The following is a 27,787-nucleotide window of genomic DNA, read 5'->3' as shown; positions in this document are numbered from 1 at the left end:
TTTGTCATGGATTGGTTAACCTTAATGGAGAGTCCCAACGGGACTAGATCATGTTTACTCCGCCTCCACCTCCACCCTCCGCACTCCACTTTCGTAGTGTTCGACGAAATCTGTCACAGAACCCCATACTTCGGCTTCTCCGATTTCCCCAGTTTCTCCAAGCCGATTGTTTGACGTGCGAGCTGAGAAAGTAAAATGAAAATTGGTTCTCGGACTCGGAACAAGTCCCTAAATATATAGACGCGCTTAAAGTCAAAACGCCCATGTGCATAGTCATAGGGGAGAACAGCATGATAACAGGAACAAAGACACATAACACTACTAGGAAAGGCTGAGGATGCTGAAGTGACAACGATAAATTACGTAGAAGCGTAGTGTGGTACACGTTCAAACAGAAAAGTTGCTTCGGCTATTAATAAGATAGCGATTGAACCAGCCAGGCTAAGATGAAACATCTTTAGAGCTCGAGCTAGAGTCCACCATCGCTTCCTTAAACTTTCTTGTGGGTGTCAATTGAGCAAAAATTTCATCCAGTTCACCAAAAGTCCGATCCTTGAGTTCGGGAACCTCAAACCAAGCCCAAACCAGACTCGCAAAAGCGAGAGCCATCCATACAAACGCAGCTTTGCCTCCGAGATTGGCTAGGGGTAGTTTTCATCAGTATTCAGAGTACAGGGAGATTGATTGGATGAAAAACTCACCCTCGTCGGTGTTGATAAGGTAAGGGACAATGAAATTCATGGCCCAGCTGACTAACGCGTTGGTTCCAATTGCCCAACTTTGCGTTTTAGCTCGAGCCTTTACCGAGCTCACCTCTGCGCTGATAATCCAGCTTACAGCTCCAACGGTGGGAGCATAAAAAAGCTGGGCAAAGTTCATCACGTATCCAATATAGTAAAGGGCAGCCATGGTGGTGAAATATCCGGGAACACCGACAGACATCAGACAAAGGCCGTTCAGTAAAATGCCTGTCAAAAGGAGCGGTCGACGCCCTGCATAAAATAGTGAGATTCGGAGCACCACAAACGAATGGAAAGACGATGACCTACCGACATAATTCATGATGAACCATGAGACAATGTTTCCAAGCATACATAGCTGCACCGAAGCCTGGAAAGTAAGAGCGGTCGGTAGATCAGAAATTCCCAGGAAGTATAAGGCCTGTGAATAAAATGCGATACCAGTGAACTGCTGCACCACAGGGCATTCCACGTGGCTGGGATCAAGAGCTCGCCCTTATATTCATACCCAAATACCATCTTGAATGCCGGCAATGCCACACTTATGTAGTTGACGCCTGAAGATAGCAAGAGAAGAGTTAGTATTCACGACTCAATAGAGACTTGAATCCTTACCAATGTCAAACCCCCAAAGCATGGAGCTCACGCAGGCGGCGATGCTGTAGAGAATGACTTTAGTAGAGCTCTTTTTCGCTGAAGCCCAAGCACCTTCCTCGACACTTTCCTGGTTCTGGGGGACAGTTTCAACCATCTCTGCCACGGCATTCTCATTCTTCTCATCCTCGAGGGGATTTGAACGAACAGATGGACTGTGATGCAGAGAAGCCATTGCAGGATGACCGTAGCGGGATTAAAGCGAAATTTGAGATGGAAAACCTAGTGAGCCAGGCGAAGACAATTATGAACCTCGAAAGACTAGCAATGCCGATCCTAGGCCCATTCATATATAAACAACACGTCTCCCCACATTATCTTTTATAGGATTAAATGGGGAATATAAAACTAGAGAAGTCACTGCGGGTCGGATTTCGTGCCTTTGACAAATTTTGTGGCAAGCCATGTTTCCGAAGAGGGCATTTGCTTCATACCGGGCTGCAAAGAGAAGAATTCCGCCATTGTGACTGTGCGATACTGGGCAAGGAATTTTCTGACTGACAGACTCTTTTGAGAAGAGCAGCCGAAAACCTGATCAATACACGGTGGAAAGAGTGCTCCGAGTTGACCCTGGGTCAGAAATTGTGAGATGTGAATAACATTTGGATTTTGGTACTCCGAAGAGGCCACTATCACAGCAATATCTGTTTCAGCAGCCTCAGTCTCAATGGTGTGCTGTAAACCGAGATCTGGGTCAATCAAAAGAACAGTTCCACGCGGCTTGACTGGAGTCAGAGCGCTCTTTACAATAAGAGCAGGGGCAAATTGCAACAGTTTCCCCGGATTAAGGGTGTTAATCGGGATGACCTGCTCAGTAGATGCTTCGATATATGAAGCACTGCACTCTGAAAATGCGAGGACATTGTCTTTCAAGCCGTACTAGAGGCTTCTCCCATACGACCAAAGACGATGCTCTTGCCAATCGCAACAATAACCATACCATTTGGGGTGATGGCCGGAGTTATAATCACCGTCACCGGCCACTTTGTTCTCCCTCTTTCTTTTCTTCTCTTTCCCCTTTTTATCCATACGAATCGAATCGAGTGCATTGTTTCTTCTCGGCCTTCATCATATTACGATCGGCAAGACCAACCCTTTCCGGCTGTCGTGCCGCTTATTTTGTACTTGATAAATACTGAATACCCCGGAGTTCGGACTTCGGCATCAGGTTAGGTGGGTTTCGGCGGGTTGTGGTCGGCCCGTTCCGGCCCGTTCCAGCCATTACCTGTTTGTGGCATCTTTCCAACCTCTTCCTCTCTTCATTCAGCTAACTCCTGGTCCGAATACCACAATTCTTATTCCCATAGGATTACCATGTCTGGATTTTAGATTTAATAAGGGCGGAAATAAGATGGCTTCTGGGCTTTTCTTCAACCCGCTTAAGCTTCTCCGCGTTGCCCCGCTTCTCATCACCACATCGGCGCTAATCTATGCTTGGGATGAGCGCTGGTATCTGCCAGGCTTCCTACGCTCAGAGCACAAGTCCGAAACTGAGACGATACTCCCGAGTAACTTCCGTCGCTTCTTCGAACAGGGCGTCTTTATCGTTGCCGGTCTCAACACCCTCACGGTCTCCACTTCGGTCGCCAATCTGCTGACTGATCGTCCGGTACTGGACTGTCTCCGATCTTCGCGATGGTACTGGGCGGGCCTGGGCTTGACTGCTTGTCACTTTTTGTTCGTGCCTCTTATCGCGTATTAAATTCGCGATATCATAGAGAATCGGTCTCAGGGAAAAAGCACTAAGGATTTGTAGCGGTGGATCGATATCCATCGTATTCGGGTTTTCGTTGCTGATTTGCCCGCATGGATGAGTTTCCTGGCCACCGTACTTTCCACGATTCACCTATGAGCTGGTCATCCATGAAACGGTGTCTGAGTGGAATCACAATGAGTTTCTTTCCTTTCATCTGAGTGTTGGTGATCTTAGTTTGTATGGTCAAAAACTGGCGTAGAAACCCTCCGAATATAAGTACAAGCTGACATTCCCGGAAAACCTATGTGTATGCCCAGCCACCTACGCACTATCCGAGCACCATGTCTTTACTTCAACGGCTATTCATTACTTTCAAAGAATCCATTGGCTTACGCCCCATAGCAAATCCTTCGGATTGTTCGGTGAAATGTCTGGAAGTTTTGGACAACAATGTGTCTATGCAGGGTGGTGGATTTTACAACCAAAATTCAGACCTGCAGGATGCAGCGATGCGGAGCGCTCTGCCATTATTCGATTCAACATTGCCTTGGAGCTCTTTAACCAAACAGACCTTCCTCAGGGAGCATCGGAATGAGAAAGTGACGTGCTCATTTATTTACGTTAAGCTGATCAGAATTTAAATACTTCATTATCTAGTTCTTTCCTAGTGTCTAAAGCACTTGCATGAATATCAATCATACAATATAGAAACACACTTTCCAGTTCGCGCTACATGCACAGCTCCTAATTCTCACGAAGCTATCAAGCTCTGTTTCAAAGTCCAAGATCACGTAAGGAGTCTCGAAGAAAGTTTGTCCAAAAAGTGCCATGGGGCCATTCGAGTAAAAATCCCATGTCTTGATATTTAGTGTGCAACTTTCACCAGAACAACTCACATAAGTCCTAGGTGAGACAATGTAATTCTGCTCACCTTGGAACTCATAAGTGAGAGTCGGAAGCCTATCAAGATTGTCGATAGCGGATATGATACCTCTGAGCCTGTACCAGACTCCATCGCATTTGTTGTAGGCAGGAGATCAGCAAGTGCATTCAGTGGAACCGGGGCACCATATCCCTCCGAACCTTCATCAAAGATAGCTCTAGGTTTCCAATCGGCGCATCCAGTGACGACCGTCTCCTGGTTGAGTTCCGCTTTCTCCGATCCAATCCACATTCCTATCCACTCAATCGCCCAGAGATCGTTTCGAGAAGCAGTGAAATTAAGCTGAGAACTCTCAAAGAGGCACCTTCCTACGCTCACATCGAGACGAACAACGTTGGCGGGATCAAAAACATCCCTATTCACCGTGCCACCAAAGACAGTCTGTATATCACCTCATCCGCATATGGATTTAGAGGTCAATGCCACACAAGAATGGTATCCCACTTGTGGAACCCACTGACCCGCAAGGTAAGCTTGATACGAAGCCGGATAGAACGTCACATTTTCAGAAGGAAACACAGGTGAGAGTCCAAATGTGCCACAAAATGGAACCACTTCGACAATGACAAAATCGAAATCAGAAATTGGAAACTAACACCGTTGTCACAGACGTCCCCCGTGCAGACTTCGTCCCGATTGTAGGTCACGGCGAATTAGTCTCCGGGTAGGAAGCCAGTCCCTTCCCATCTAGTCGCGGAAAGATTGGTTGTAATGAATGTTCCAGAACTTTTTTTTTCTCATTGAAGTAATCTTGGTGTGGTGCGATACATTTGTAATATTATATGATCCCACGCATTTTGCGGAACGTGCGAAAAGCGACATCCATGTCCAGTCACTTAGGACGTTCAAGGGTTGTGGCGGTGTGCCGAGTGTTATATTGAAGAGGGCCTAGTGAGCTTGGTGGCATGGGGATGGACACTTTTGTAGTTGTCGCTTTTGCATGGGCTGAAGGCCAAGGGCCTATAATCCCGTGTGTGCCATTTTCAAAAGAAGATTCTGTGATAGCAGCTGTCAATGGTACATCGACGGAGGTGAGTGCGAGCATGGGGTTCCGTTCATACTGCGCAGAGAATTGCGAGTCAACTAGATGTTGGGACTGTCTTTATCAATGAATCTAGTCGAGCTGATCCGCGTGTGCCATTTTCTGGGCATAAGGAGAGTGGGGAGGGTGTTGAATGTGGGTTGATGGGTCTAGTCGAGTATTGTCAGGTCAAGTCGATCGTCCGATATAAGCAAATATGAAACTCTGCGGATGGGATGAAGGAGATCATGTATCCACTCTCAAGAATAGCGAGGGCCTATCTGGAGAAGCGCGTAGCAGAAATAGGGTTGGGCTGTTTACTATGGCGATACCATAATAAATAAACACTCGTATTTATACTAAAGGTTAGGCCAGGACCTGGTTCATCACGTGATTCGGTTGAGCACTGAGCCCGGACTGAAATCTACTCAGTGAGTCTGACTAGTTAACTCTGAGACTCTGAGCTCATAAAAGCGGCAGCTAAGATAGGAAAGCCCCACCTGGCAGACCTCAGAAGTCAAATACGTATAACTATTTATTCTCTCCACCCATGACAGAATCCTATCAAAATGGATGTGGATTCAGAAACCCCAGACGCCTCAGAGTCTCCGATTTACGTGGACCAGCAAGGTCGATGGTGCGTTGGATGACTCTCAAGACCTCGATCTGTTCTAACACCCCACAGGAAGCATCTCTACAACGTCCTTAGTAAACGTGGTCCTTTTACAGATGAAGACTGGAACCCTGGCCCCGAGCCTATCAATGCTCTGGAATCTTCCAAAATCTTGCAAGTTGATTTACTTCGGAGATATTAACTTTTGCTAACATCAATTCTAGGGTGATGTTTGTCAACCTTGCAAAGTTCTGTTATTCTATCAAGATGAAGGGCTGACTGAAATCTAGCGGAGCTGGTGGGCTAGGATGCGAGATCTTAAAGAATCTCGCACTGTCGGGATTCAAAGATATTCATGTCATCGACATGGGTATGTGTTTCAACTCAGAATGCCAAGACCAGAAGCTCACAGTTGCCAGATACCATTGACATATCAAATCTCAACCGGCAGTTTCTGTTCCGCCAAGCAGATATTGGAAAGCCCAAAGCTGAAGTCGCCGCTGCTTTTGTGCAAAAGCGAGTGAAGGGAGTGAATATCACACCCTACGTCGGCAAGATCCAAGACAAAGATGAAGACTACTACATGCAGTTTAATATTGTCGTCTGTGGATTGGACAGTATCGAAGCTCGACGCTGGATCAATTCTACATTGATCTCGATGGTCGATGAAGATGACCCTTCGAGCCTGAAGCCACTTGTTGATGGTGGAACTGAAGGTACCTACCTGCATCGTGAAACTTAGTCAAGAACATGCTTCTGATATATTAAACAGGTTTCAAGGGTCAAGCCCGTGTCATTCTACCTTCTATCTCATCCTGCATTGAGTGCCAACTGGATATGCACGCCCCCCGTGCAGCAGTTCCTCTCTGCACGATTGCCACCATCCCGCGCCAGCCTCAACACTGCATCGAATGGGCGCACCAAATTGCATGGCAAGAGAAGCGCAAAGATGAAACCTTTGATGGTGACGACTTGGAACACATATCATGGATATACAATGCCGCTTACGAACGTGCCCAACACTTCCATATACATGGTGTTACCTTCCAGATGACCCAGGGTGTGGTCAAAAATATCATTCCAGCTATCGCATCAACGAACGCCGTCATTGCGGCCTCCACAACTTCAGAAGTGCTCAAGATTGCCACTGGCTGTAATCCATTCCTAACCAACTACATGATGTATGCTGGCGAGGAAGGGGTGTACACCTACACTTTCGAGGCGGAGAAGAAGCCCGACTGCCCCGTGTGCGGAGAACTTGCCCGGAAGTTGAATGTGGATCCCAATATGACACTGGGCGAGTTCATCGACAGCCTCGGAGAAAGGGCGGAGGCTCAATTGAAGAAGCCTAGTATGCGAACCGAAGAGAAGACCCTCTACCAGCGCTTCCCACCTCAGCTAGAAGAAATGACCCGGCCTCACTTGGTAAAAAGGCTGGCAGATTTGATCGAGGATGGCGAGGAAGTCGCTGTCAGCGACCCAGCCTACACCATTACATTTCGCTTCCGTCTTCACTTCAAATAAAGGCAATAGTCCTCTCATTTGAAAATTACAATAAATCACATATTTTTATGACCGGGATGATTAGCCTTAGTTAACTGCGTAGAATTCAAAAGATAGCTGTTGTTCTCTTTTCTAAGACAATTAACACATCCAGACTCCAGCCTCGTGAGGCGAAGCCCTGACCGACTTTTAGTAAATGTACAGCGCAAAGGCAGCCAAAAAAAAAATCCAACGCCAAAGAATGCATATAATAAGGTGCAGAAGAGAAAAGACCCATTGATCAACCCATCAGATCGGTCAGACCTCTCTTCCACCGGTTGCACTTCAGCTTCATAACCTTGACAGCCTCCAGGAAGAGCATGTCACTCTCGAATTGACCCGTGCTCTCCACGTTGAAGATGAAGTGATCCCGCACCCGTCCTAGCTTGACCTTACCCTGGAACTCTTCGTGGCGCAGACACTCTCTGCTGACAGTATCATTGAACGCATCCTTAACGACAGCCTTCTGCTCGCCAACATGGCCCTCATATCCACTTCCAGGCTGCGCAGCCTCGGCAGAGGTAATAGGCTCAAGGCCGATCACACCCTTGGGGAAGCACTTAGCAAACTTCTTCGCATCTTCACCAATGATGGGACGCTCGATCTTAATATCAGGCAGGAGACGGTACGAGGCGGTAGCCACGGGCGAGAACTTGGCATGATCGGCACCGATACCCTTCTGGCAGTGAAGTTCCATCTCGATCTTCTGGCCGGGGCGAAGCTTGGCGATCAGAATGTCTGGGTTGACAGGTGCGATAGCACCATCGCCGACGAAGTACTGTTCCTGACGACCGACGGGCATGTACATGAGGTCCTTGGCGTAAACATGGGCGTTGGTGTACAGCTTGCGGGGGTCCTGCTCGTCCTTGTCTGCGTACTCGTTCTTGTAGCATTCCACGTCGAGGTGGAGTACAATGGTGTTGAAGTCGCAGGGGCCATCTTCCTCCTCACCTCCGTCTTCGGACGCCTTCTTGAACCAGTGCATCCAGTTGATTCCCTCGACAGAGCCCTTGAGGGGAATCAGGCCCAGTCGTTGTGCGAGCACTTCGTCTTGAATGACGGAAGTGTTGTTGTGAATGAAGCAGTCTTCAATGGCGATGGTAGGGATCTCGGCCATAAGGATACGTCGGAAAGCGTTCGCGACGGCGGCGTCGAGTCCAACGAGAGAGAAGGAAGCCTCGAACCGTTCATTGCGGTGGAATTCGACTTGGAAATTCTGTTGGATTTAAATGGTCAGAATTGATTGAATCCAGCAGAGTATACCTTCCGGATGATATTTCAGCACATACATTCTTGAATTCGTCGAGTGCCCACCCATGCGACTCTCCGGGCCAGTGACCAGGAAAATCTGTGGAGGGGATATTGGTGACGGTTTCCGCATTGATGCCGATAATCTAGGACGATTAGTATTCTGAGCTGCATGGGATCATTGTTGGAGACATACACGGCGGCGCTGTAGCTCCTCCTGCGAGGGAACAAGAGGCGCCATGGTGAGCAACTATAGAGGGTCTGGTGAAGGTTGATGGTAAAATCCGCGATCACCGATAAGAGAGATTTCTCGAAGCAATTTTCTAGTTTGCCTGAGGCATAAAAGGGGCCTTTATTCTGCAGACATGATGAGAGATTATATAATCATGAAATTCGAGATTACGTGAGGAATACACCACGCTAAACCAAAGAAAGGCTAGCGTGAAGCCATCACGCACACAGTATAGTGGCCCCTTCAAGCCAACCAGCGCACGGCTGATGACCCGGCAGCTTTTCACGTGACGAGCCAAAATGCGACTCCCAACTTGAGACCTTCAGCGAGTTCCCTATCCGTAGCGAGCCATATCCACCCATTGAATGCGCCTGGATTGAGGATCATCTCCCCTCTTCTCCCTCTTGGACCTCCAATTCTCCATCCTCCATGGCCGCTTCTTTCGCCCGCCTAGCGGGCAATGCGCCCAAAAGGCTCTGCCTCCGCCCCTCCTCGCTCAACACATCCATTCCTCGTTCCCGCTCGATAGCCACCTCTGTTCCTCGCCGTCAGGCAGAGGCTACTAGCTACCAGGCCACAAGACTTGTGCCGACCGACCCGACCTTCACCTCCATCGCCAACAAGGGTCTTCCGGAGGACCCCGATGCTGCTGGCCTTGAATCCGAGGCCGAAGGGATCGACCGCAAGATCCGTCATTACACCGTCAATTTCGGCCCTCAGCATCCCGCTGCTCACGGTGTGCTCCGATTGATTCTGGAACTCAATGGTGAAGAGATCGTTCGCTCCGATCCCCACGTCGGTTTGCTTCACCGTGGTACTGAGAAGTTGATCGAGTACAAGACCTACATGCAGGCTCTGCCTTACTTTGACCGATTGGATTACGTCTCTATGATGACGAATGAGCAGTGCTTCTCCTTGGCCGTCGAGAAGCTGTTGAACGTCGACATCCCTGAACGTGCCAAGTGGATCCGTACTTTGTTCGGCGAGATGACCCGAGTCCTGAACCATCTCATGTCCGTCCTGTCCCACGCAATGGACGTTGGTGCTCTTACTCCTTTCCTGTGGGGTTTCGAGGAGCGTGAGAAGCTCATGGTGAGTAATTGAGAGCTTCTAGAAGCCACTACGGCCAGGTCTTATTTACTGACACATCGGGTGCTTTAGGAATTCTACGAGCGTGTCTCCGGTGCCCGTCTTCACGCTGCTTACGTCCGCCCCGGTGGTGTGTCACAGGATATCCCTATTGGTCTTTTGGACGACATTTACCAGTGGGCCACTCAGTTCGGTGACCGCATTGACGAGACCGAGGAGCTGCTCACGGATAACCGTATCTGGAAGGCCAGAACCCAGGGTGTCGGTGTTGTTAACGCCACCGATGCTCTCAACATGAGTTTCACTGGTGTCATGCTCCGTGGCTCGGGTGTCCCCTATGATATCCGCAAGTCGCAGCCGTACGATGCCTATGACCAGGTTGAGTTCGACGTTCCCGTCGGTGTCAACGGTGACTGCTACGACCGTTACCTCTGCCGTATGGAGGAGTTCCGTCAGTCCCTCCGCATCATCCACCAGTGCCTGAACAAGATGCCCGCTGGTCCGGTCCGTGTTGAGGACTACAAGATCTCGCCTCCTCCCCGTGCCGCCATGAAGGAGAACATGGAAGCTCTCATTCACCACTTCCTTCTCTTCACCAAGGGTTACTCCGTGCCCCCTGGTGAGACCTACTCAGCCATCGAGGCCCCCAAGGGTGAGATGGGTGTCTTCCTGGTCAGTGATGGCAGTGAGCGGCCATACCGCTGCAAGATCCGTGCTCCTGGTTTCGCCCACTTGGGTGGCTTCGATCAGGTGTCTCGTGGTCACCTGCTCGCCGATGCTGTCGCAATTATCGGTAAGTCTTTGTTTTCTTATCTAATTCAATTCATAGCCTCTAACATTGAATCTCTTCTAGGTACTATGGATCTTGTGTTCGGTGAGGTTGACCGATAGACGGTATTGGTAACGCAATAATAAAAAGAAAAACCAAACCCGAAGAAAACCTTCCCATGGCACCCTCTTAGATGGTTAGATTCGCCTGTGCTAGGGGAAAAATCAGAAAAGAGGAACCACCTATTTTCCTTGATGTGATCTATAAACCCTGGAACTTTCGACGCTGGCTAGGGTGTACTAAATGTTCCATGTTTTCTTCCCATGGCGTTGTGCTATTATGTCTTGTCCTTCTCCTTTGTGTGTCTTGTTTTTTTTTTCCCTACCTCTACTGCTTCAAACAAGCCCTGTGTATAGTGAACATCTGATTCTTCTTCCGTGAGCTGTTTATTTTTCAATGTAGGGATAACATCCATGAATCTAACCAGCACAAGTCCAAGCCTGATTTACATAGTACAAGGTACCTTTTGATCCTTATCTATATGCTAGCAGACCTATATAGACCGATAAAGTTAATGGGGAAATAATTCGAGATCCTGTAACCATTTTATCATCATATTCCACCTGATAAAAACAAGATTACGATTTGAAGACAACCTTCCATGTTGACAGAAAACAGGCAATATCCCTCCGACCGCTTCTGTCCGCTTCGCTTCTGACTGCTGCGTCCATTGTTTGCCACATTTGTCAAAGTTGGCAGAAACCGACCGCCCTCGGGATATAAGAAGGTCCTGCTTCCCCCGAGACTTCCTCTTCTTTTCTTTCTTCTTCAGCTCTCTTTGCCTATTGGCTTAGATCAAGTGTAGTATCTGTTCTTTTCAGTTTAATCTCTGAAAGTTTCCGTCCAGGAAACACTTTGATTATTCCAATTTTTATGACCCGCAACTTGGCCCCTGTGCTTGCGCATGCCTCGTTGCACAGTGTCATTGGGCTTACACTACCCCCGATCGACGCGAATTCCTTTTTCATCAACTGTTCGGCATGTCCGGGCGCTTGGAGAAGATGGCTGTAGTCTAGTGTCCCTGTAAAGGATTTCTTCATTGTCTTCTGTCAGCGGGACATAATGTTGGTTTTCGTATTTCCGTATGCCGCAAGGTTATGCACAGTTTCCTCGGCAACCTGAACAGCGCCTTTGACCAACGCAAGGGTTCGACCACCCCAACTGCCCAGGCAGGATATTATATCTATGGTAGGCACATTTGATAAACACGCCTGGCGGTCTAATCACTCGATATTCAGTCTGACCTGTAGACACATGAGAACACTGCTCGATCTTTCTGATATATATATACAGCTTTACTTTGAGAGCTCTCAACGTATCTTAGGTTTAAACAGCTAAATCCTTATTCACTTGTGAGGTTTCCACAGGCTTGACTACAGGAAGTCTCCAGGTTGAAAACAAGTGGCAATGTTTGCCAGATCTGAACACATAGGAGAACGTAGGCTGATTGATAACGAGAAAAACAGTGGCATTCACAGGACTCTCACTTAACAAAAACACTGACAACCTCCTTGATTCATGTCATACGTAAAGACATTTACAGTACAAAGAGCATACATGTAGACTCAAGCATTTGCGATGATAACTGTCTGCTTCATCTATTCGGTAGCCCCCCGCACCATGGTCGTCGGCTTTGTGATGATTTCCAAATCGGCTATATGCCACTGTTTAAGATACAAGAAGACCCAATGATTTTCGATTATCTTGGAAATGAAGCTAAATCTATTTGAAATATTCAACATGAGCCAATCAATAGACATATCTGAGTCAATTACCTATCCCAAGTGGTTCGGGGGTTCTGCATCATGCATGGCAGTCCTTGTCTCTCACCCTTTGGACCTGAGTGAGTTCAGATATTCCATTCAAAAGAACATAGGTTTGATTGATCAACCATAGTCAAGATCAGAATGCAAATGGAGCAGGGTAGTGTTAAGGCTGGGACACTCAATACCTGGATTCGAATCGTTCGGGGAGAGGGCGTACTTGCACTTTATAATGGGGTAGGTCTAATGAAGAACGATGTTAATTGTGACAAGATACTGATGGATTGAAGCTATCAGCAGGGTTCATGCGACAGCGTTAGTCGACATAACTATTCCATCTCTTTCATCAATCCCCAAATCGATATATACTCACCCATTCGGCAGTAACATATGGCTCTGTCCGCATCGGCCTATACGAGAGACTAAAAGAACAAACCAAAGCGAACAACATTCCCACCTCACCACCAGTCCTTGGCCTCTTAGCTGGAATCTCTGGATTTATTGGCGCAATCTTCGGTAACTCCTCAGATATCGGCAATATCCGTATGCAAAATGACGGTTCACTGCCTCCTCATCTTCGTCGCAATTACCGGCATATATTCGATGCGTGGAGGCAGATCAAGCGCCAGGAGGGATGGACGGCCTTTGGACAGGGACTGTGGCCGAATGCCTTTCGCTGTGGTGTGATGACCAGCTGCCAGCTTGCATCATATGATACCTTTAGTGATCTAATAGTGGCAACCACTGGGATTCATAACGATCATCCTGGTTTGCATTTGTCAGCATCTTTCTTGGCCGCGCTAGTTGCTACGACACTGTGCAGTCCGATTGATGTAGTTAAGACTCAGTTAATGGGGTCTTCAAGCAAGCAAGGGATACTGCATGTGGTAAAGGTTCTTACAACGGCAGGGGGAATGAGATGGGTCTTTCGAGGGTGGACGCCCGGTTTTGTTCGGCTGGGACCACAGACTATGGCAACGCTGATTCTTTTGGAGCAGCACAAGCGGTTATATAGGGATTTCAAAGAGAAGACAAATACTCAGAAAATCTCCCTATGAGTCAGCCGTTTCGACATACTGTTGGGCTCGATGAATGACTGAGTAGTTGATCTCTTACACTTGCTAAGATATGTACTTATATATGTACGTAATATTTGTGCAACTCACTAAATTTAAGTTGGACGTATTTGTCTTTTCCCACTGTGGGAAGTGTAGTTCAGAAGTTTTAGGATCCCAATGAGGTCAAACGTTATGTTGACACTTGACAGCATTTCAAACTTAACTTTCATGCTTTCATAACCTTTCATGACCACCCTGTGAATAGAAATACATGCAGACTAGCTAAGTATAGCTAGGAATTTTCAGAGAGGCTCCTAGGTCCTGTGTTAAATGTTTTGTTCTAGCCTATGGATATCGGAGCCTGGGGCTGCCATCGCGATTATCCAAGACCGTCGATCTAGGATATCGACAGTTTGGTTTTCACGAGGTTGATCGCGATACTTTGAAGTCTCTGTCAACCAGTCTCATACTTCCTCCTGCAACTCACCTCTGATTTATCATTCCACTACATCCAACCTATTTTCCCACTTGACCTAGCCGTCAACTTGGGCCTCCTGCCATCCCTCCTATCTTCCATGTAACATATTCGCTTGCTTCTATCTTTCCTGTATTTTTGATACCCTGAGGCCACCGCAGCTAATCGTTGATTTATCTCGAGATCGCGGATCTGATCACCTTGGTGAGGTATGATTCTGTTGATGAGGTACATACTCCAACACGCACGGTGACGATTCTGAATATTATAATCTCTAGCTAGCATCTGACCCAGACGCACAATAAGTAAGTGAATCTTGCCTCTCCAGTTCAGCATCAATGGAGAGCCCACAAGAACACCAGTCCGAACAACCCACTCCAACTCCGACAACACCTCGACTCTACGCGATACCCACTGAGATACGGTTGAAAATCTTGGCCTTCTGCGTCCCCCGAAAATGTGCCATCAAAGTGACAAGCAAGATGTTTCGTCCCTACGGGGTTGAACCTGTGGTTTCAACGCGTGACCCATCCCTTGAAGACAGATTTTCCAACACCAGTCCTCTCTGGACTAACGTTTTACATGTTTCCAAACGAATGAGTGACGAATGCTTGAACATCCTTTATGGCGAGAACTTGTTCGAACTCTACCTGGATAAAGGAGCGGAAGCCACACTCAAGAAAACATTCACCGAAGAGAATCTCCAGCGAATCCGACTTATTCTCGCCATCGCCCCCAGCCCATTTTACAGCGGGGAGTTGAACCTACCCGACATTCCGTTCTGGGCCATGATGATTCCAAATCTGAAGGTGTTTGGATGGGCGACCCAACCAGACAAGAGAACTGAGCAGCACACGAGCATTTCTACGATGGAGCAAGGGTTGGAGGGCTGGATGGAGTGGACGAATGCCTACTTGGACTGCTTCGGTGAATTTCTGGTGCCCGGGGTGGAGTTCAAAATGAGACTTGACAGGGGAGATGGTGAATACAGGAAGATTGGAAGGCTTACTTTCCGGCAAGGGCCTTTCTTCACGAATATGGACAGAGACTGATGAGTTGACGAGAATCATGGTTAGGATCGAAGAGGGATTCTACGACAATCAATGTTTTGCTCTCCCATCTCTCTTTATCGAATTTTACTTTCTACATCGTGAACCCGGCTTTGTATTTCTCTAGTACTACCCGTATTCTCTAAGTAGCCTTGTATCCGGGTATAAGAAACATATCCCGCAGAGAACAGGTTGCCCGCGATTTGTGTGGTAGTAGAATTTACAGTTTTTCGACCACTCAAATTTCCGAGATCGTATATCGCGATGCACCAAAAGATCTGAATGTTTCCCCACTCCATTATCCATGGTTGAACGGAAAACCAGCGGATCTTGATGACATACACTTCAATGAGACGTGGACATGGTCTTGCATGTTTCGAGCTGGTTAGTGTTGCTTTCAAAATCTTGATCAAATGCTGTCCATTCTAACCTTGAGCATAATCTCAGTGTTTCTTAGGACTGGCCAAGGAGTTATATTCCATCTCTCTGGTGTTGGCGAGCTTCGACCGACTCATCAAATAACTGTGGAATCACCTAAGCGATAGGCAGCATGTTCCTCTAATTTCGAACTTTGTCTCGAGGCTGGAATATCCCAAAGCATTTCCTATGCACGAACAATGCTGGCAGCTCATGACTCGAATTCTCGATGTAGACATGATCAAAAGAAATATGGACATCTTCGTGCGCGCAATGTTCAAGTGAAAGTTGCTTACATGCGCAGAGCTAGGGGTTGACTCAATCCTTGTCTCTCACGAGGTGAGAGCGGTACTTGCTCTTGTTTCCCCCGTGGCAAAAAAAGCTTCCATTTTGCCCCCAGGATTCCATCCCAGTACCAAAACATTTTGTGCTATTGATCGTGGAAATCCAAGTCACATAATTTGTGACTTTCTCGGCGCCGACCCACTGAACAACTTCTACATTGACAATGTGATCGCCAAGTACACAGCCAAGTATACCAAGCAGAGGGAGAAGGATTTAAGCCAATATCGCAACCCACAATAGCCACACACAACATGTCCCGACGATCCTAGGTTCCTTTCAAAACCAGCAACGTCTTTCTACTGACCGAACTCATCATGAACATTGCAGATCGCATGAAACATCACGGGGATATTCGAAATCTGCTTTCGGTGTTTCCGCGTTGGCACCCATTGGTACCGGACAGTTACTTGAGACGTCGATTCATTGACGATAACTATCTAGAGAACGATTCTTGCGGCGACTGGAGCGGAAGGGTGTTCAAGAGTGAAGCATTTTTGAAACTGGAAGAGATTGTCAAAACTAACACTTTTACTGGTCACAGGCACATCTTTGGGGAACGGGGGTGGGTTTCTGATTTATTCTTCCATATCCTACATCCTACTTTGATTGATTTAGAATAAATTGAACGACTCATCGTATGCTCTTTGCCTGCTTTGTACTCCGTACCTTGTCAAAAACCTTGGAATGACATGATGGCAGGTCACAAAGTCCATGGGATGCCCGAGGAAGGAATGTGGCGATGATGTATGTTGTAGTCTATAAACCTGCTTCTGTTGTGGCGCAGTGCATGCAGGTTCCCATATTACCTCCAAAATGCTGTCCCGGCTCTCCGTACGTTTACAATTGTCAGTCTCTGATTCGGTTAATGCGCCTGTTAAATTCTCAACGAGCACTTTGTCTTTGTCTGTATCCCCAGCTCGACTCCCGCAGCCCGCAGCCTCTGCACTGTGGCGTGTTGATCGCTGCACGGAGCACTCTATCTGCCAATGACAATGGACCTTTGTCGTATTTCGTATTTTTGGAAATGGAGACGTGCATAAATTGAAGGAATATCACATTGCGTCTTCTGCTCGGAGGCGCCGAATTATACTTTCATCTGGAGCTTCCATCGGATCTATATAGGTATCCAAATCCAACCTCTCAATAGTATACTGTTGATAGATATGTATATATCATGTATAACCATGTCGAGGTATCCATAATCTTATTTAAAGAAGTGGGTTGTGAAATATAATCCAAAGGAAGATATGTTGCACTCAAATAAAACAAGTCGATGATCGAGAAGCTTCATGAAGAGGTGGATCTGGCATTGTTGCCTGGTGTCCAGGTGGCCAATGGGATAATTCTAAACTGCTTATGTAATTGTTATAATTGCAGCTGGGGGACCTCCACTGGGTGAGATCGCGCCTTTGGGTGTCTTTCCTTCAGCAATCCAACTTCCATTCTTTTGTTTATCACATACTGTGATATTTGGTCTGCTCTGAATATCAAACATCTGATTATTATTCCAATCACTTCTGCTTCTACCCCCTCCACCAATTGCTACCTACCAATCTCCGATCGCAAAATGGCCACCGACTACAGCAAGAAGACCAACGCCGAGTTGGTCGAGATCCTCAAGACTCGTTCTCTCCCCCACACTGGAAAGAAGGCCGATATGGTCTCGCGCCTCCAGGAAGACGACGAGACCAAGCCCTCCGACTCTTCCGCCCCAGCTCCTACCGCAGCCAAGACCGATGCACCCGAGGACGTCATTGACTGGGACGACGAACCTACAGAGACAATTATTGAGCCATCCACAGAAGCCGGCGCAGCTGCAATTGCCGCTGGTGGCCAGGGCGCAGTTTCAAACCCCGTCGCTGTCCCCAACCAGCAGCTCGACGAGAACCCCGCCACCACCGAGGACTTGAAGGTCGAGGCGACCGGCGCCGTCGCTGAACCCACCACTCAGCCCGAAACTGCAACCGAACAGAAGCCCGCCGTTGACTACACACGAGGACTGCCCCAGACCGATCTGGAAGCAGAGCTGGCGAAGCGCAAGGCTCGTGCGCAGAAGTTTGGAATTGTTGAGGATGACGACACAGCCTTGAAGGAGGCTACGAAGCAGCTGGAGCGCGCTAAGCGATTCGGTACTGGTGCCGAGGCTGAGAATACCCCCGCTGCGGGTGTAAGTCGTCTTGACCAGGCACTTCCTGATGAGCGCTCCCGTAAGCGACGTAATGAGGGTCGCAACGACAACCGCAACGATCAGGGTGGTCGTGGAGGCAAGAGACGTGATACTGGAGCCGGACGCAACCGCAACCGTCAACGTGGAGATGGAAACCGCAACCGCGACCGTGGCGATGGGAACAAGACCAATGCTGGGGTGAAGAAGCCTAATGCCGGCGGGAACACTGCCCAGAAGAGTTGGAGTGAGAAGGATCATGCGGCCATGGAGGCTCGCAAGAAGCGGTTTGCAGCCGCTGCTTGAGTGTTTCCAATATTTTGCTTTGTCTGGTCTTTGACGAGTTCGGTTCCATCTCTTGTTTCATCATGGGCGTTTGTGTGTTGATATGCTACCGGACAATTTCAGGGTCAATCATTCCATTCTATTTGTTTTAATATATGTGGATCTCAATAAAAATGTACAAGTGTAATGGGTTTACTTTTGTAAATCGGGAGTATGTAGCAATTCAGGTGGGAGAGAGTACCTGAGATCAACTTCTCTATTCCCTCTAGGGCCATGTCCAAGCACTGACCTACCCAGAGAAAACTCAATTCCAAGTTCTCTTGCGGCCCCCAGAAATAATTCCCCGGTGACTGCGTGTGAAGTGAGCTGAAGAGTGCATTAGTCGCTTGTTCCTGCAGGATGGGCGTCGACCACTACGACCAGTCACTAGAGGAGTATAGGCCAGATTGTGATTGTGGGACCTCAAACTCTTCCTTTGCTATCTTTGAGAGTCCGAGAGTACTTTGCATGAAGTATGGAGTGCATACGGAGTACAGTATTACAATTTCAATATACAACATACACTGGTCAATGCTAAACTCATTTCTCGTTCGTTGTTCCAATTGCCCGGATTAACGCCCTCCCCACTTAGCCCAGTTACCTCCCCACGAATCGCAGCCTACAACTCGGTTGTTTTCTTATTTTATAATGGTGGCTTCGAGCTAGCATTTGATTGTCGTCCAGGGCTTGTTCATTGCTCGATTATCCAGTGGGCCATCACAGCCCAGTGACTAGCGGGCTCCACCGTCTCGAGTTGAATGTCAAACACCCTACGAAATGCTCTCTACGGGCAGTCACTGGCTCTTCGAGTCATACAAGTCGAGACGTTCCTTTGAATGCTTGAACCTTGGAACTCCGAAAGGTTCGGGACGGGCCTCTGTACCAAACTATGGACTATGGCCGTTGGGAAATCTTGAGACTTGATATGTCTCAGAATATGGGACGATACGATACCATATTGAATCGGAAAATGAATACGCGACCGGTTCGGAAAAGATGAAGCATTTTAGAGTAAAACACACGCTGACGTCTATCCGCATATGCATTGTTCCTTGAAACCATGTTGGGAAATTCCCCGACTGCACGGGAAAGGCTGGAGTTGCAAACCGCCAAAGAAGAAAAATTAAAAGAACGGAAATGAAAATGAAAAACATCTTCGCGTCGATCATTGCACCATTTGGTTCCGAGTCGCTCGGCGTCTCCGAATGCACTGTGTTGGAGGCGAGGGAGACGCGATAACCAGACTGGTTGTCAATACGAGATTGCCCGCTACATCGGTGTACAGTTCCAATCATGCAGATACTCTCAGCTTGAATCTATCAGCTGATCTGACGTGCGATCGAGTCACGATATGTAGGATAATTCAACGACTCAAGCCATGCATGACGAATAGCCCAGGATACGCCACGGGTTGTACTACCCTGTCACGTTGTGTCTTGCCCGATACCTCTTTGCCGCCGCGAGCCCATACCGTGTAAAAAAGTAGCCAACGACAAGCCCGTGCTAAGGGGGAACCCTCGAGTGGACCGGCTGTTACCTCCCTATGTGGGCTTCCGTGCGCGCAATCCTGTTGATCCGGCCACTGGGGGATCACCCTGGCTATTTGTAGAATTCCCTTTTGACTTTGCAATGGGGGGCTATCGTCGCTTCAGAAGCACCGCGCAACTTTCGCGACGTGCTGGTCCTTTTGACAGGCTCTAGATCTTCACAGTCTCGACTCCCTCCCGTCTTATCACAGTAGTCACATTACATTCTTGCCAATGAGATCCCTGGCTATGTTTGATATGGTCATTCCGGTTTTAAGGCATTTTTCCCCCACATCTGAGCGGCAACACCAGTCCGCACATAAATCTCTGGCATCTCGGAAATTCCTCAATATCTTTAATCTTTTCATTTTGAACAACACTACAATTTTATTTTTACATACTTCAGCCAGTTTTTATCTCTGACGTGGCCAACGGAGAACCCTGAATTCGAACGCCACATTGCTCCAGAGTGTGGCGAAGCTGCAGCTTTTAAGGCTTCGCCGATCCACAGTGGACTTTTCTCGTTTATCTACTGACGTCTGTGAGTGTCTTCTTTTCTTTCGTTTTTATGATTCTTAACATTCATGCAATGTCTATTGACACCTAATTTTTAGTTGTGCGACTTTGAGATACCCTTCTTTTATTGTTATTTTTTTTTTTTTTTTTTGCGAATTGCATCTACTTTTACTTAATTCTATAACCCCCCACTGTCAAGGGCTAGGCGCCCATCAATATTGATATTTCCGTTTGACAAATGACTCAGATGACGTGAGTTTACATACCAAGCATGATGAAGACCCAAGAGCTGATTAGATCAGATAACTCTATACCCCCATAACGACGTGATGGTTCCTATAACGAAGTACATGTACCCACAGATTAATCATTTGTCCCCGGATTGGAGCCGGGAACTTCACTCATCGGTACGCCATGTCGTACAGTACTGGCCATCACATGCCATACGATGCTTCTTTAAACTCATCACGTACCAACACTGGTGCTTATGGCCGACCTCCGCGATCCCAAATTGCGAGACCAGTCAATCACACTCCTAGGAGCAGAACCTCCTCATTCTCAGATGTCGAAGATACTGGCCCAGTATCGGCGCCGTCGGCTATCAAGCGGTCTACCAGTCGTGGAAATCGCCTGTCCATGCTTCCGCGCCCCAGTATTGGTAGCACAACATCCCCAACTACGCCAGTGTCTGCTTCCCCTGCTCGGAATTCTACCAAGCCAATCCCTTCCTCGTTCTCAAGCCCGGAGATTAACAACCCTTCGCTTTTTGTTGCTGGTCAACAATTGCCCCCACCGAAACGAGCACGGAATGTTCTTCGAAGGAGGGCACCGACAATAGGAAAACATGTGGAGCAATCGCACTCTGACAAGCTGAGCCTTGTTATTCCGCAAGAGTCTCATTCCCTCGTTATGAACAATTTCCCGGGACACGGAAATCCGTCACCCCTACTTTTAGGGCAATCGGCTTCCTCTTACAAGCCAAACCATAAGAATGAGAGCAAAGTGACGGTTAATTCGGTGAGGTCTAGATTTAATGGTCCGGTGGAACTGGCAAGTCTTCGAACGACAATTGATACGCAAAACTTGCCAGCACCTCCCGCTCCATTTCATTTGGCAAGTAGCCCCTCTACAAGATACTCGGAATCCCCGAGTATTTGGAGTCGGGGGTCTACCCCAACATCAATATCATCATATTCTCCTGGAATTACAAAGATTGGTCGTCTGAGACAACCGAGTCCGTCTCAAACAAGATTGCCTGTCTTTTCTCCTCCACCGGCACATACAAGCCCTCAGCAAGAGGGACCGCAGCTGAAGACCCAAAAGCGGATGCTTCCTACAAAGTCTTCTGTCTCGAGCTCAGTAGGGACTGAGAAAGACCAGAGAGCACCACCGTCTATATCTCCCTCTACAGTACCCCGCGGCCCACATTTTAGTCCGCCACCGAGAAAGTCATCGGTCAATTTCAGCCCTCCAAAAGCTCCCGAAATCGACGTTGAGCAGGCTCGAAGGGAAGTTGAGGAAGCCGAGAGGCGTTTGTTTGACCCACAAAGGGCTATGGAATGTTCTCCCTCGCGCAATGCGGATACACCACAAACTCCACCACGCCCGAGCAGAGATGGCACGCATCGCTTAGATCTTGAAACATCGCCGATTGTCCAAAGCAACTTAAGATATCTTAGAACAACGGGCCACACGAGACGCGAGTCGATAGAAAAGGTCTTAGCAACCCAACAGCCACACCCAAGTCCTAACAAGGCTGCCGCTGCATCAATTGACTCCCTGCAATCAAGAACAATCTCCCAAGTACCTTCTCCAGATGGCGGACCTCCCATACTATCCAAAAAGACACCTCCGACATTGACCAAGGAGACTGCCAAAGAGAAGACGGATTCAAAACAAATACCAACACAAAAACGGTTCGGTTTATTCACAAAGAAGTCCAAGTCGGATATGTCAGAGAATTCGACGGGGCAAGCTCGAGCCACTCGCAAAGGTCCAGCCGCAGGAACAGGCCATGAGGGCTACGGAAAATATGGACAGCGCGGCCGCAAAGCAAGCGGTAGTAGTAGCAGCGGGACGAGAACTAGATCAACAAGCACAACACGGAGTGCCGCTAGCAAAGGGAGCCAATCGAGTCGCCCGGAGTTGGACATTGATGATTTCCTAATGAGCCGTCTGGAGCCTGTCATTATCAGTGGCGGTGGACTGGACGGTGCATCGTTGTCACGAACACAAAGCGAGCAGAGTTTCAGTAGCATAAGCGTTGCGTCGACCTCGAACTTGCCGCGGCAAACTCTGCTATCATACTCGACTGGCCAGTCTACCGAATCCCTTGCAACTTCGACGGGGACATTTAGTGAGTCTATTACACCAAGTTATTCGAATGGTACCACACCGATGGGAAGCAAGAGCCCCGAGTATCAATCTAATGCACCTGATGGCCTAAATGCATCGAAGTCACGCGTGCCCGTTCCAAGAGGAAAGAGACACGGTGTCTTTGCGAACCCGCAGGCTGCTGTCACAAACACGTCTCTTTCTAGCCACGAGCCAAGCGCTGCCGCCTCACACCTACCAAAGCCTGCTCAAAAGTCCCCGGAAGCGGTCAACAAGCTCGAGCAGGTTGAGAGGCAACAAACTCAGAAAAGAAAGAAATCCATGTGGAACTTCTTCCAGAAAAACCGCGAACAGAAGATCTCGATTCCTCCAACGATCTCATCCCAAACCGCGAAACTTCATGCGGCGATCTCCCCAGTTCTGAACACTCGGCCCGTGGCCCATTACGCCTTGGTGGATGCTGATTCGGACGAGCTCGATGAAATCATCAACAACATCGAAGACTCGCCACCAACAGAGGAGGAAACAATTTTCCATCCCGTGGAAATTCCTAGAGGCTTGAGCATCAGAAAAAGAAAGCCATCAATTCTGTTGCCATCTCCACCAAAGATGCATGGTGAGTTCGAAAACGATGACCGGCCATCGCCGAGGACCGCCATGTTCAATCGCAACCTTATGGCCCCGGAGCTCGAGATATCACCAGAACAACGTTCACGCTTGGCCTCTGTCGGTCGAATCCCACAAGTAATTTCGCGGCGCGACAGATATCATCAGCCCGCTATACAGTCATTCTCGCGTCCATTCAGTGTTGTCGAATCGCCTTCCCTCACGATTCCAACGACGCAAAGCTCATACAAATCTCCACCTGTCGCTCATGTTCCGTTGAATCTGGGGATTGGTCCAAGCGAATCTTCGAACTGGGGTGATGGGTTCAACCCGACTTTTAGCGCTTCTGAGGAGAGCAGCGCTCTGGAATTTCTTGCTGGGCCGTTCTCAACGTATGAGTTCCTTCAGTTTCCACCAAAGAAAGGCTCAACCTCGTCAGAGAGCTCTGGAGCTCTGGCTGCGGTTACTGCCTTTCCCCCGATTCCAGGGTCCCCGCCGACTGAGGACGAGGTGTGGAATGAGTACGATGATCTTATTGATCACGTTCTGTCGCCAGATGAACCAAAGCCCGAGGAAACGGAAAAGACCGAAGAAGAGGACAAATTTGAACTTGCAACGATGGCGAGCAGAGCTCTTCAGGACGAGTTGAATAATGCAAATCAACCCCAGCCAGTACTTAACGGCAATTCGATTCGCTCGAGTGGCAGCTCTGTTCATCTTCGCCGTTCTCAAATTGTCTCTGCTTTGCAGTCGTCTACCGCCCCTTCATCTCAGCCATCTTACAGTGATCTTGTCGCTGCATATAGCGGCTCAAATGAGGAGAAGACACAGCAGACTACCGATCCCACCGAGCAGCCTTCTTCAACAGATCAGCGTCATGAACAGCAGTCTACGTTTCTTAACTCCCTCGCTGCTGTCCCTTCGCCTCGGCCAAAACTCCACCGCGAACACGAAACCGCATCTTCGGAGCGCGAGTGGGACGCAGTGACACGGACTAACATGCGTTCCGCTTCGCTCATGACTAGTCGCTGGTTATCTTTCGGCCGAGTCCTTTTCAGCCCGGCTCATAACCACGTCAAGGCCGGAGGGCAAGGACGAATTCTTGTGATCGACGGACTGGGAAATGATGACTGGTCTTTCTACTGTTCCTTAACATATCCTGATGCCGAGGTATACAGTCTGGGTGGACGTCCTGTATCCGCGACACCTCCCCACCCCGCTGCATGGCAGCCCCCTACCAACCACCACACTGTGTATCACGCAGGACTGGAAAACCCCCTCCCCTTCCCAAAAGACTACTTCACAGTGGCCGTACTAAGATTCCCCGCTGTCTGCTCCGAGAATGTACAAGCAAACGTCATCCAAGAGTGCAGACGTGTTCTCCGCACCGGAGGATATCTAGAAATGAGCCTCCTAGACCGCGACATGGTGAACATGGGACCTCACACGCGCAAAGCCATCCGCCAACTCAAAGAAATGACCTGTCTCTCAGACTCGACCCTCAGCCTGAAACCAACAAGTGACAGCGTCCAACGCGAACTTGGCGCGCAAGGCTTCGACAGTCTCCGTCGCTGCATGGTTCGAATTCCAGTCGCGGGCATGGTTCTCCGATCCTCTGACTCCAGCTCATCGGCACACTCCATTTCAACAGCTACCCCTTCCACTGCATTCTCGCTACCAACCATATCCGTCACAACCGCGGGTGGTAGCCAAAGCACGGGAACTGCTTCTAAACCCCCCTCGAACAATGCAAATATCTCTCTCGGTGACTTACTCTCTGATCCTTCCCCGTCTCCTGCAAACGATGAGTCAATCGCTAAGATCGTTGCCCGCGTCGGTCGCTGGTGGTATTCGAAATGCTATGAGGATCCTATTTTCTTGACTGGAAATAATGATCCGAGTATTTGGAATGACCGAAAGGTTCTCCGCGAGTGCCAGAAGCGTGGCACCGGGTTCCGTATGTTCATTGCATATGCTCAGAAGCCTAGTGAGGTCCCCCGACGCACGGCAAGTGTGTAACCGAACGACACCATGATACGTTTCATTTTTCATCTTTCATCTTTCATCTTTCGCTTTAGTTCTTGTTTTCTGTTGTTGTTTTTTTATGAGATCCATGATTGATTGACACTATACGCTGCATGGAAAAATACCCATATATATGCCTTTACGAAGTTTGATTATTTTTGAGCGTTTGGAAGACATGGGCTTTGTGGCTTACGCTGAAGCCTTGCATTTGCTTTGCTTCTACATGTTTTTTTTGTTCGATATCGCATGCATGATACTATGACTGATATTTGCCATAGAGAAAGAGGTGTGGGATTTCCATTGTACAAGCAGGACTTAATATGGATAATCAATTACTTTAATTATTTACATCTTTGTCACTTCCACGGTGCGTTTGCTGCATCCTTAACTGAGAAATCAAACATTCTCTCTGGTCTGCGGTCTGTTTGATTATGATTCACACAAAATCAGCTGACAGAAATCATTCCCTATACCGAGTCTAACACTTGATATCCAGTCACGTCCATGGGTTCCTGCTGAGCGTGACATGCACCCCAAGATTACAAGTTCCTGCCAGGTGTGTCTCACTCAGGTCGACAATTAAAGTGGGGTTGTATAGGCGCGTCGTGAGAGATCCTCCGGTTTGCATATTTGCGCTCGGAACACCACATTCGAGGCCCATAGGGCTTGTATGTAACATAGCTCTTTCTTCATGTGCAGAACCAATATATGGATAGAACATGTAGGTCTAATGTTCGATATGCCTCGAGTGTTTACTCGATCTCATAAATAAGCCTATACACGAGTTAAATGAACCTTCAACGGACCCTTTTCCCACATCAGAAAGTTTCTCTGTTTGATCCAATCACGGGCTTCATCGGCAATCTCCATATCAAAGTTAAAGATAATCAATGCAAGTATTAGACGCATCTCGCTATAGGCAAGACTAAAACAACCTCGTTAGTATCACCTAGTACTTCTATGTGGTCATCTAGGTCATTACTTACTTTCTTCCAAGGCAGTTTCTCGGTCCAGTATGGAATGGTTGCAGTACCTCTCGGCGATCATCTGCAAATGATGGATCATTCAAGAATCTCTCTGGGTGATATGTGTTGGGGTCTCTGAAATACTCTTTGCGCCGATAGAGTGCCCATTGATGAACAGAAACAAAAGTCTTGAAAAACGCCGTTAGCATGCGCCGAGATGTCATATTCGCATCAAACGAGACTCACGTTTGCTGGAACATATTCGCCCAAGACCTTCGCGCCACCCTCAGGACACACACGAGGAAGGCCGTTTGCAATGGGTGGATACATGCGCAATGCCTCGTCAAGACATGCAAGCATGTAAGGCAGTTTATTTACAGAGATCAGATTGATTTCTTCCTGTCTTTGAAACACAGCGCGCACTTCCTCCTTCAATTTCTCATGGGCAGTCGGAGTCGTGAGGAGGAGGTAGGTGACTCCACTCAATAATGAGGCTGTGGTCTCGGAACCACCAATGATGAGAATCTCAGCATTTGCAATGAGTTCATCAATACTCAGGTTCTGACAAAGTTCAGTTGTTATTCTTAACGGAAACAGTTGGGAACTCACCAGTTCCTCCCTCTTCCTCAGTAGTCCCTCAATCAAGTCTGGTCGACCATCTTCCTTTTCCACCCGACGCATCATCTTCTGTTCGGTGAATTTCCTGTGTTTCTCATGGGCCTCTGTCATTGACGCAGGCACCATTGACAACAGCATCCTCTTCACGGAAGGATAGAACGAGAGCGCTTGCAACATAATGCCAAGTCGGCCGGAGTCAAAAATCCCCTTGATCCATCCGTCAAGGTTTGATCCCTGAAGACAACCAAATGGCTCACCAAATGCCAGGTCTCCAATGATATCGAAAGTAGCATAGTTATACCAATCGGAAAGAGACACCGGAGTACCAGCCTCGCAAAACTCATGTAACCGGTCAAGCAATGTATCAACATAGCCACGAATCATTGGCTCCTGGTCTCGCATTGCCTTTTCAGAGAAACCGTGGGCCATTTGTCGACGGAGACGCCCATGTTGCTCTCTGCTTTCGTTGACTACATGACACGCCTGATCTTCCATCGGACGGTAAAACCAGTTAGCCTTTGAGAATTCCGGTTTCCCTTTCTGGTGACCCATAATGTCTTGCCAGGCATCGGGGTGGGAGAAGGACAGCTCGTCTGGCGCAATGCGGACAATGTCGCCATATCGCTTATGCAATTCCAGCATGTCAAAGGGAAGAGTTCCCCGACTAGACCGGTAGAAATATGCCAGTCGTGATATCTTATGCGCCAATGGCCCTGGAAACCGGCTCAAAGGGTGGAAGTACACATTGTAGATCACTGTGTAGGCAAGATACAACGTCGCCTGAACATGTTAGAAAACGAGTCACAAAAGGTATCAAATGGCGTACCGTAAAGAGGCCCGTTGCTAGCGCATATTGCACGTTGAAAATAATCCCCATTATGTCTCAATATTCGCTCGTAATAGATGATTTCAGGGAGGCAGTACGATGCGAACGTCTGGAGTCTTATATGTGCAAGTCTTGATCAGGATCGAGGTTGGTTGATTAACACAGCCAC

General features: G+C 48.2%; 12 protein-coding genes across 12 annotated transcripts; 8 read left to right on the top strand and 4 right to left on the bottom strand.

Annotated features, from left to right (window-relative positions):
• Positions 1 to 441: 441 nt before the first annotated feature.
• N7537_001789 (uncharacterized protein) lies at positions 442 to 1,569 on the bottom strand (the record flags this gene model as incomplete). Its single annotated transcript, XM_056892847.1, has 5 exons — positions 442 to 641; positions 702 to 992; positions 1,050 to 1,161; positions 1,257 to 1,297; positions 1,356 to 1,569. The coding sequence occupies 5 exons, from the start codon at positions 1,567 to 1,569 to the stop codon at positions 442 to 444; spliced, it is 858 nt and encodes a 285-aa protein (XP_056757842.1).
• A 182-nt stretch (positions 1,570 to 1,751) lies between these two features.
• Positions 1,752 to 2,337, bottom strand: N7537_001788 (Polyketide synthase; the record flags this gene model as incomplete). Its single annotated transcript, XM_056892846.1, has 2 exons — positions 1,752 to 2,273; positions 2,335 to 2,337. 2 exons carry the CDS (start codon positions 2,335 to 2,337, stop codon positions 1,752 to 1,754), a joined length of 525 nt encoding a protein of 174 aa, XP_056757841.1.
• A 408-nt stretch (positions 2,338 to 2,745) lies between these two features.
• Positions 2,746 to 3,096, top strand: N7537_001787 (uncharacterized protein; the record flags this gene model as incomplete). Its single annotated transcript, XM_056892845.1, has 1 exon — positions 2,746 to 3,096. One exon carries the CDS (start codon positions 2,746 to 2,748, stop codon positions 3,094 to 3,096), a length of 351 nt encoding a protein of 116 aa, XP_056757840.1.
• Positions 3,097 to 5,623: 2,527 nt separating this feature from the next.
• Positions 5,624 to 7,191, top strand: N7537_001786 (NEDD8-activating protein UBA3; the record flags this gene model as incomplete). The annotated part of the gene is made up of 6 exons (XM_056892844.1): positions 5,624 to 5,691; positions 5,740 to 5,841; positions 5,892 to 5,897; positions 5,958 to 6,037; positions 6,087 to 6,383; positions 6,440 to 7,191. The coding sequence occupies 6 exons, from the start codon at positions 5,624 to 5,626 to the stop codon at positions 7,189 to 7,191; spliced, it is 1,305 nt and encodes a 434-aa protein (XP_056757839.1).
• A 259-nt stretch (positions 7,192 to 7,450) lies between these two features.
• N7537_001785 (DNA-directed RNA polymerase core subunit RPC40) lies at positions 7,451 to 8,698 on the bottom strand (the record flags this gene model as incomplete). Its single annotated transcript, XM_056892843.1, has 3 exons — positions 7,451 to 8,425; positions 8,499 to 8,603; positions 8,654 to 8,698. 3 exons carry the CDS (start codon positions 8,696 to 8,698, stop codon positions 7,451 to 7,453), a joined length of 1,125 nt encoding a protein of 374 aa, XP_056757838.1.
• Positions 8,699 to 8,843: 145 nt separating this feature from the next.
• Positions 8,844 to 10,669, top strand: N7537_001784 (NADH-quinone oxidoreductase subunit D; the record flags this gene model as incomplete). The annotated part of the gene is made up of 4 exons (XM_056892842.1): positions 8,844 to 8,860; positions 8,968 to 9,781; positions 9,851 to 10,571; positions 10,632 to 10,669. The coding sequence occupies 4 exons, from the start codon at positions 8,844 to 8,846 to the stop codon at positions 10,667 to 10,669; spliced, it is 1,590 nt and encodes a 529-aa protein (XP_056757837.1).
• Positions 10,670 to 12,347: 1,678 nt separating this feature from the next.
• N7537_001783 (uncharacterized protein) lies at positions 12,348 to 13,428 on the top strand (the record flags this gene model as incomplete). The annotated part of the gene is made up of 4 exons (XM_056892841.1): positions 12,348 to 12,450; positions 12,504 to 12,607; positions 12,661 to 12,685; positions 12,755 to 13,428. 4 exons carry the CDS (start codon positions 12,348 to 12,350, stop codon positions 13,426 to 13,428), a joined length of 906 nt encoding a protein of 301 aa, XP_056757836.1.
• An 813-nt stretch (positions 13,429 to 14,241) lies between these two features.
• N7537_001782 (uncharacterized protein) lies at positions 14,242 to 14,955 on the top strand (the record flags this gene model as incomplete). The annotated part of the gene is made up of 1 exon (XM_056892840.1): positions 14,242 to 14,955. One exon carries the CDS (start codon positions 14,242 to 14,244, stop codon positions 14,953 to 14,955), a length of 714 nt encoding a protein of 237 aa, XP_056757835.1.
• A 16-nt stretch (positions 14,956 to 14,971) lies between these two features.
• Positions 14,972 to 15,497, top strand: N7537_001781 (uncharacterized protein; the record flags this gene model as incomplete). Its single annotated transcript, XM_056892839.1, has 3 exons — positions 14,972 to 15,067; positions 15,144 to 15,336; positions 15,400 to 15,497. 3 exons carry the CDS (start codon positions 14,972 to 14,974, stop codon positions 15,495 to 15,497), a joined length of 387 nt encoding a protein of 128 aa, XP_056757834.1.
• A 1,784-nt stretch (positions 15,498 to 17,281) lies between these two features.
• N7537_001780 (uncharacterized protein) lies at positions 17,282 to 18,184 on the top strand (the record flags this gene model as incomplete). Its single annotated transcript, XM_056892838.1, has 1 exon — positions 17,282 to 18,184. One exon carries the CDS (start codon positions 17,282 to 17,284, stop codon positions 18,182 to 18,184), a length of 903 nt encoding a protein of 300 aa, XP_056757833.1.
• Positions 18,185 to 20,658: 2,474 nt separating this feature from the next.
• On the top strand, positions 20,659 to 25,203 carry N7537_001779 (uncharacterized protein; the record flags this gene model as incomplete). Its single annotated transcript, XM_056892837.1, has 1 exon — positions 20,659 to 25,203. The coding sequence occupies one exon, from the start codon at positions 20,659 to 20,661 to the stop codon at positions 25,201 to 25,203; it is 4,545 nt and encodes a 1,514-aa protein (XP_056757832.1).
• A 780-nt stretch (positions 25,204 to 25,983) lies between these two features.
• N7537_001778 (cytochrome P450) lies at positions 25,984 to 27,669 on the bottom strand (the record flags this gene model as incomplete). The annotated part of the gene is made up of 5 exons (XM_056892836.1): positions 25,984 to 26,134; positions 26,196 to 26,362; positions 26,421 to 26,735; positions 26,784 to 27,572; positions 27,619 to 27,669. The coding sequence occupies 5 exons, from the start codon at positions 27,667 to 27,669 to the stop codon at positions 25,984 to 25,986; spliced, it is 1,473 nt and encodes a 490-aa protein (XP_056757831.1).
• Between the last annotated feature and the right edge of the window lie 118 nt (positions 27,670 to 27,787).

The sequence above is a fragment of the Penicillium hordei genome, assembly GCF_028827395.1.
Source record: "Penicillium hordei strain IBT 12815 chromosome Unknown utg000001l_segment0_segment0, whole genome shotgun sequence".
Classification (NCBI taxonomy): domain Eukaryota; kingdom Fungi; phylum Ascomycota; class Eurotiomycetes; order Eurotiales; family Aspergillaceae; genus Penicillium; species Penicillium hordei.
Note: the sequence above shows the minus strand (reverse complement) of the source record. Positions and strands in the feature narration are given on the sequence as shown.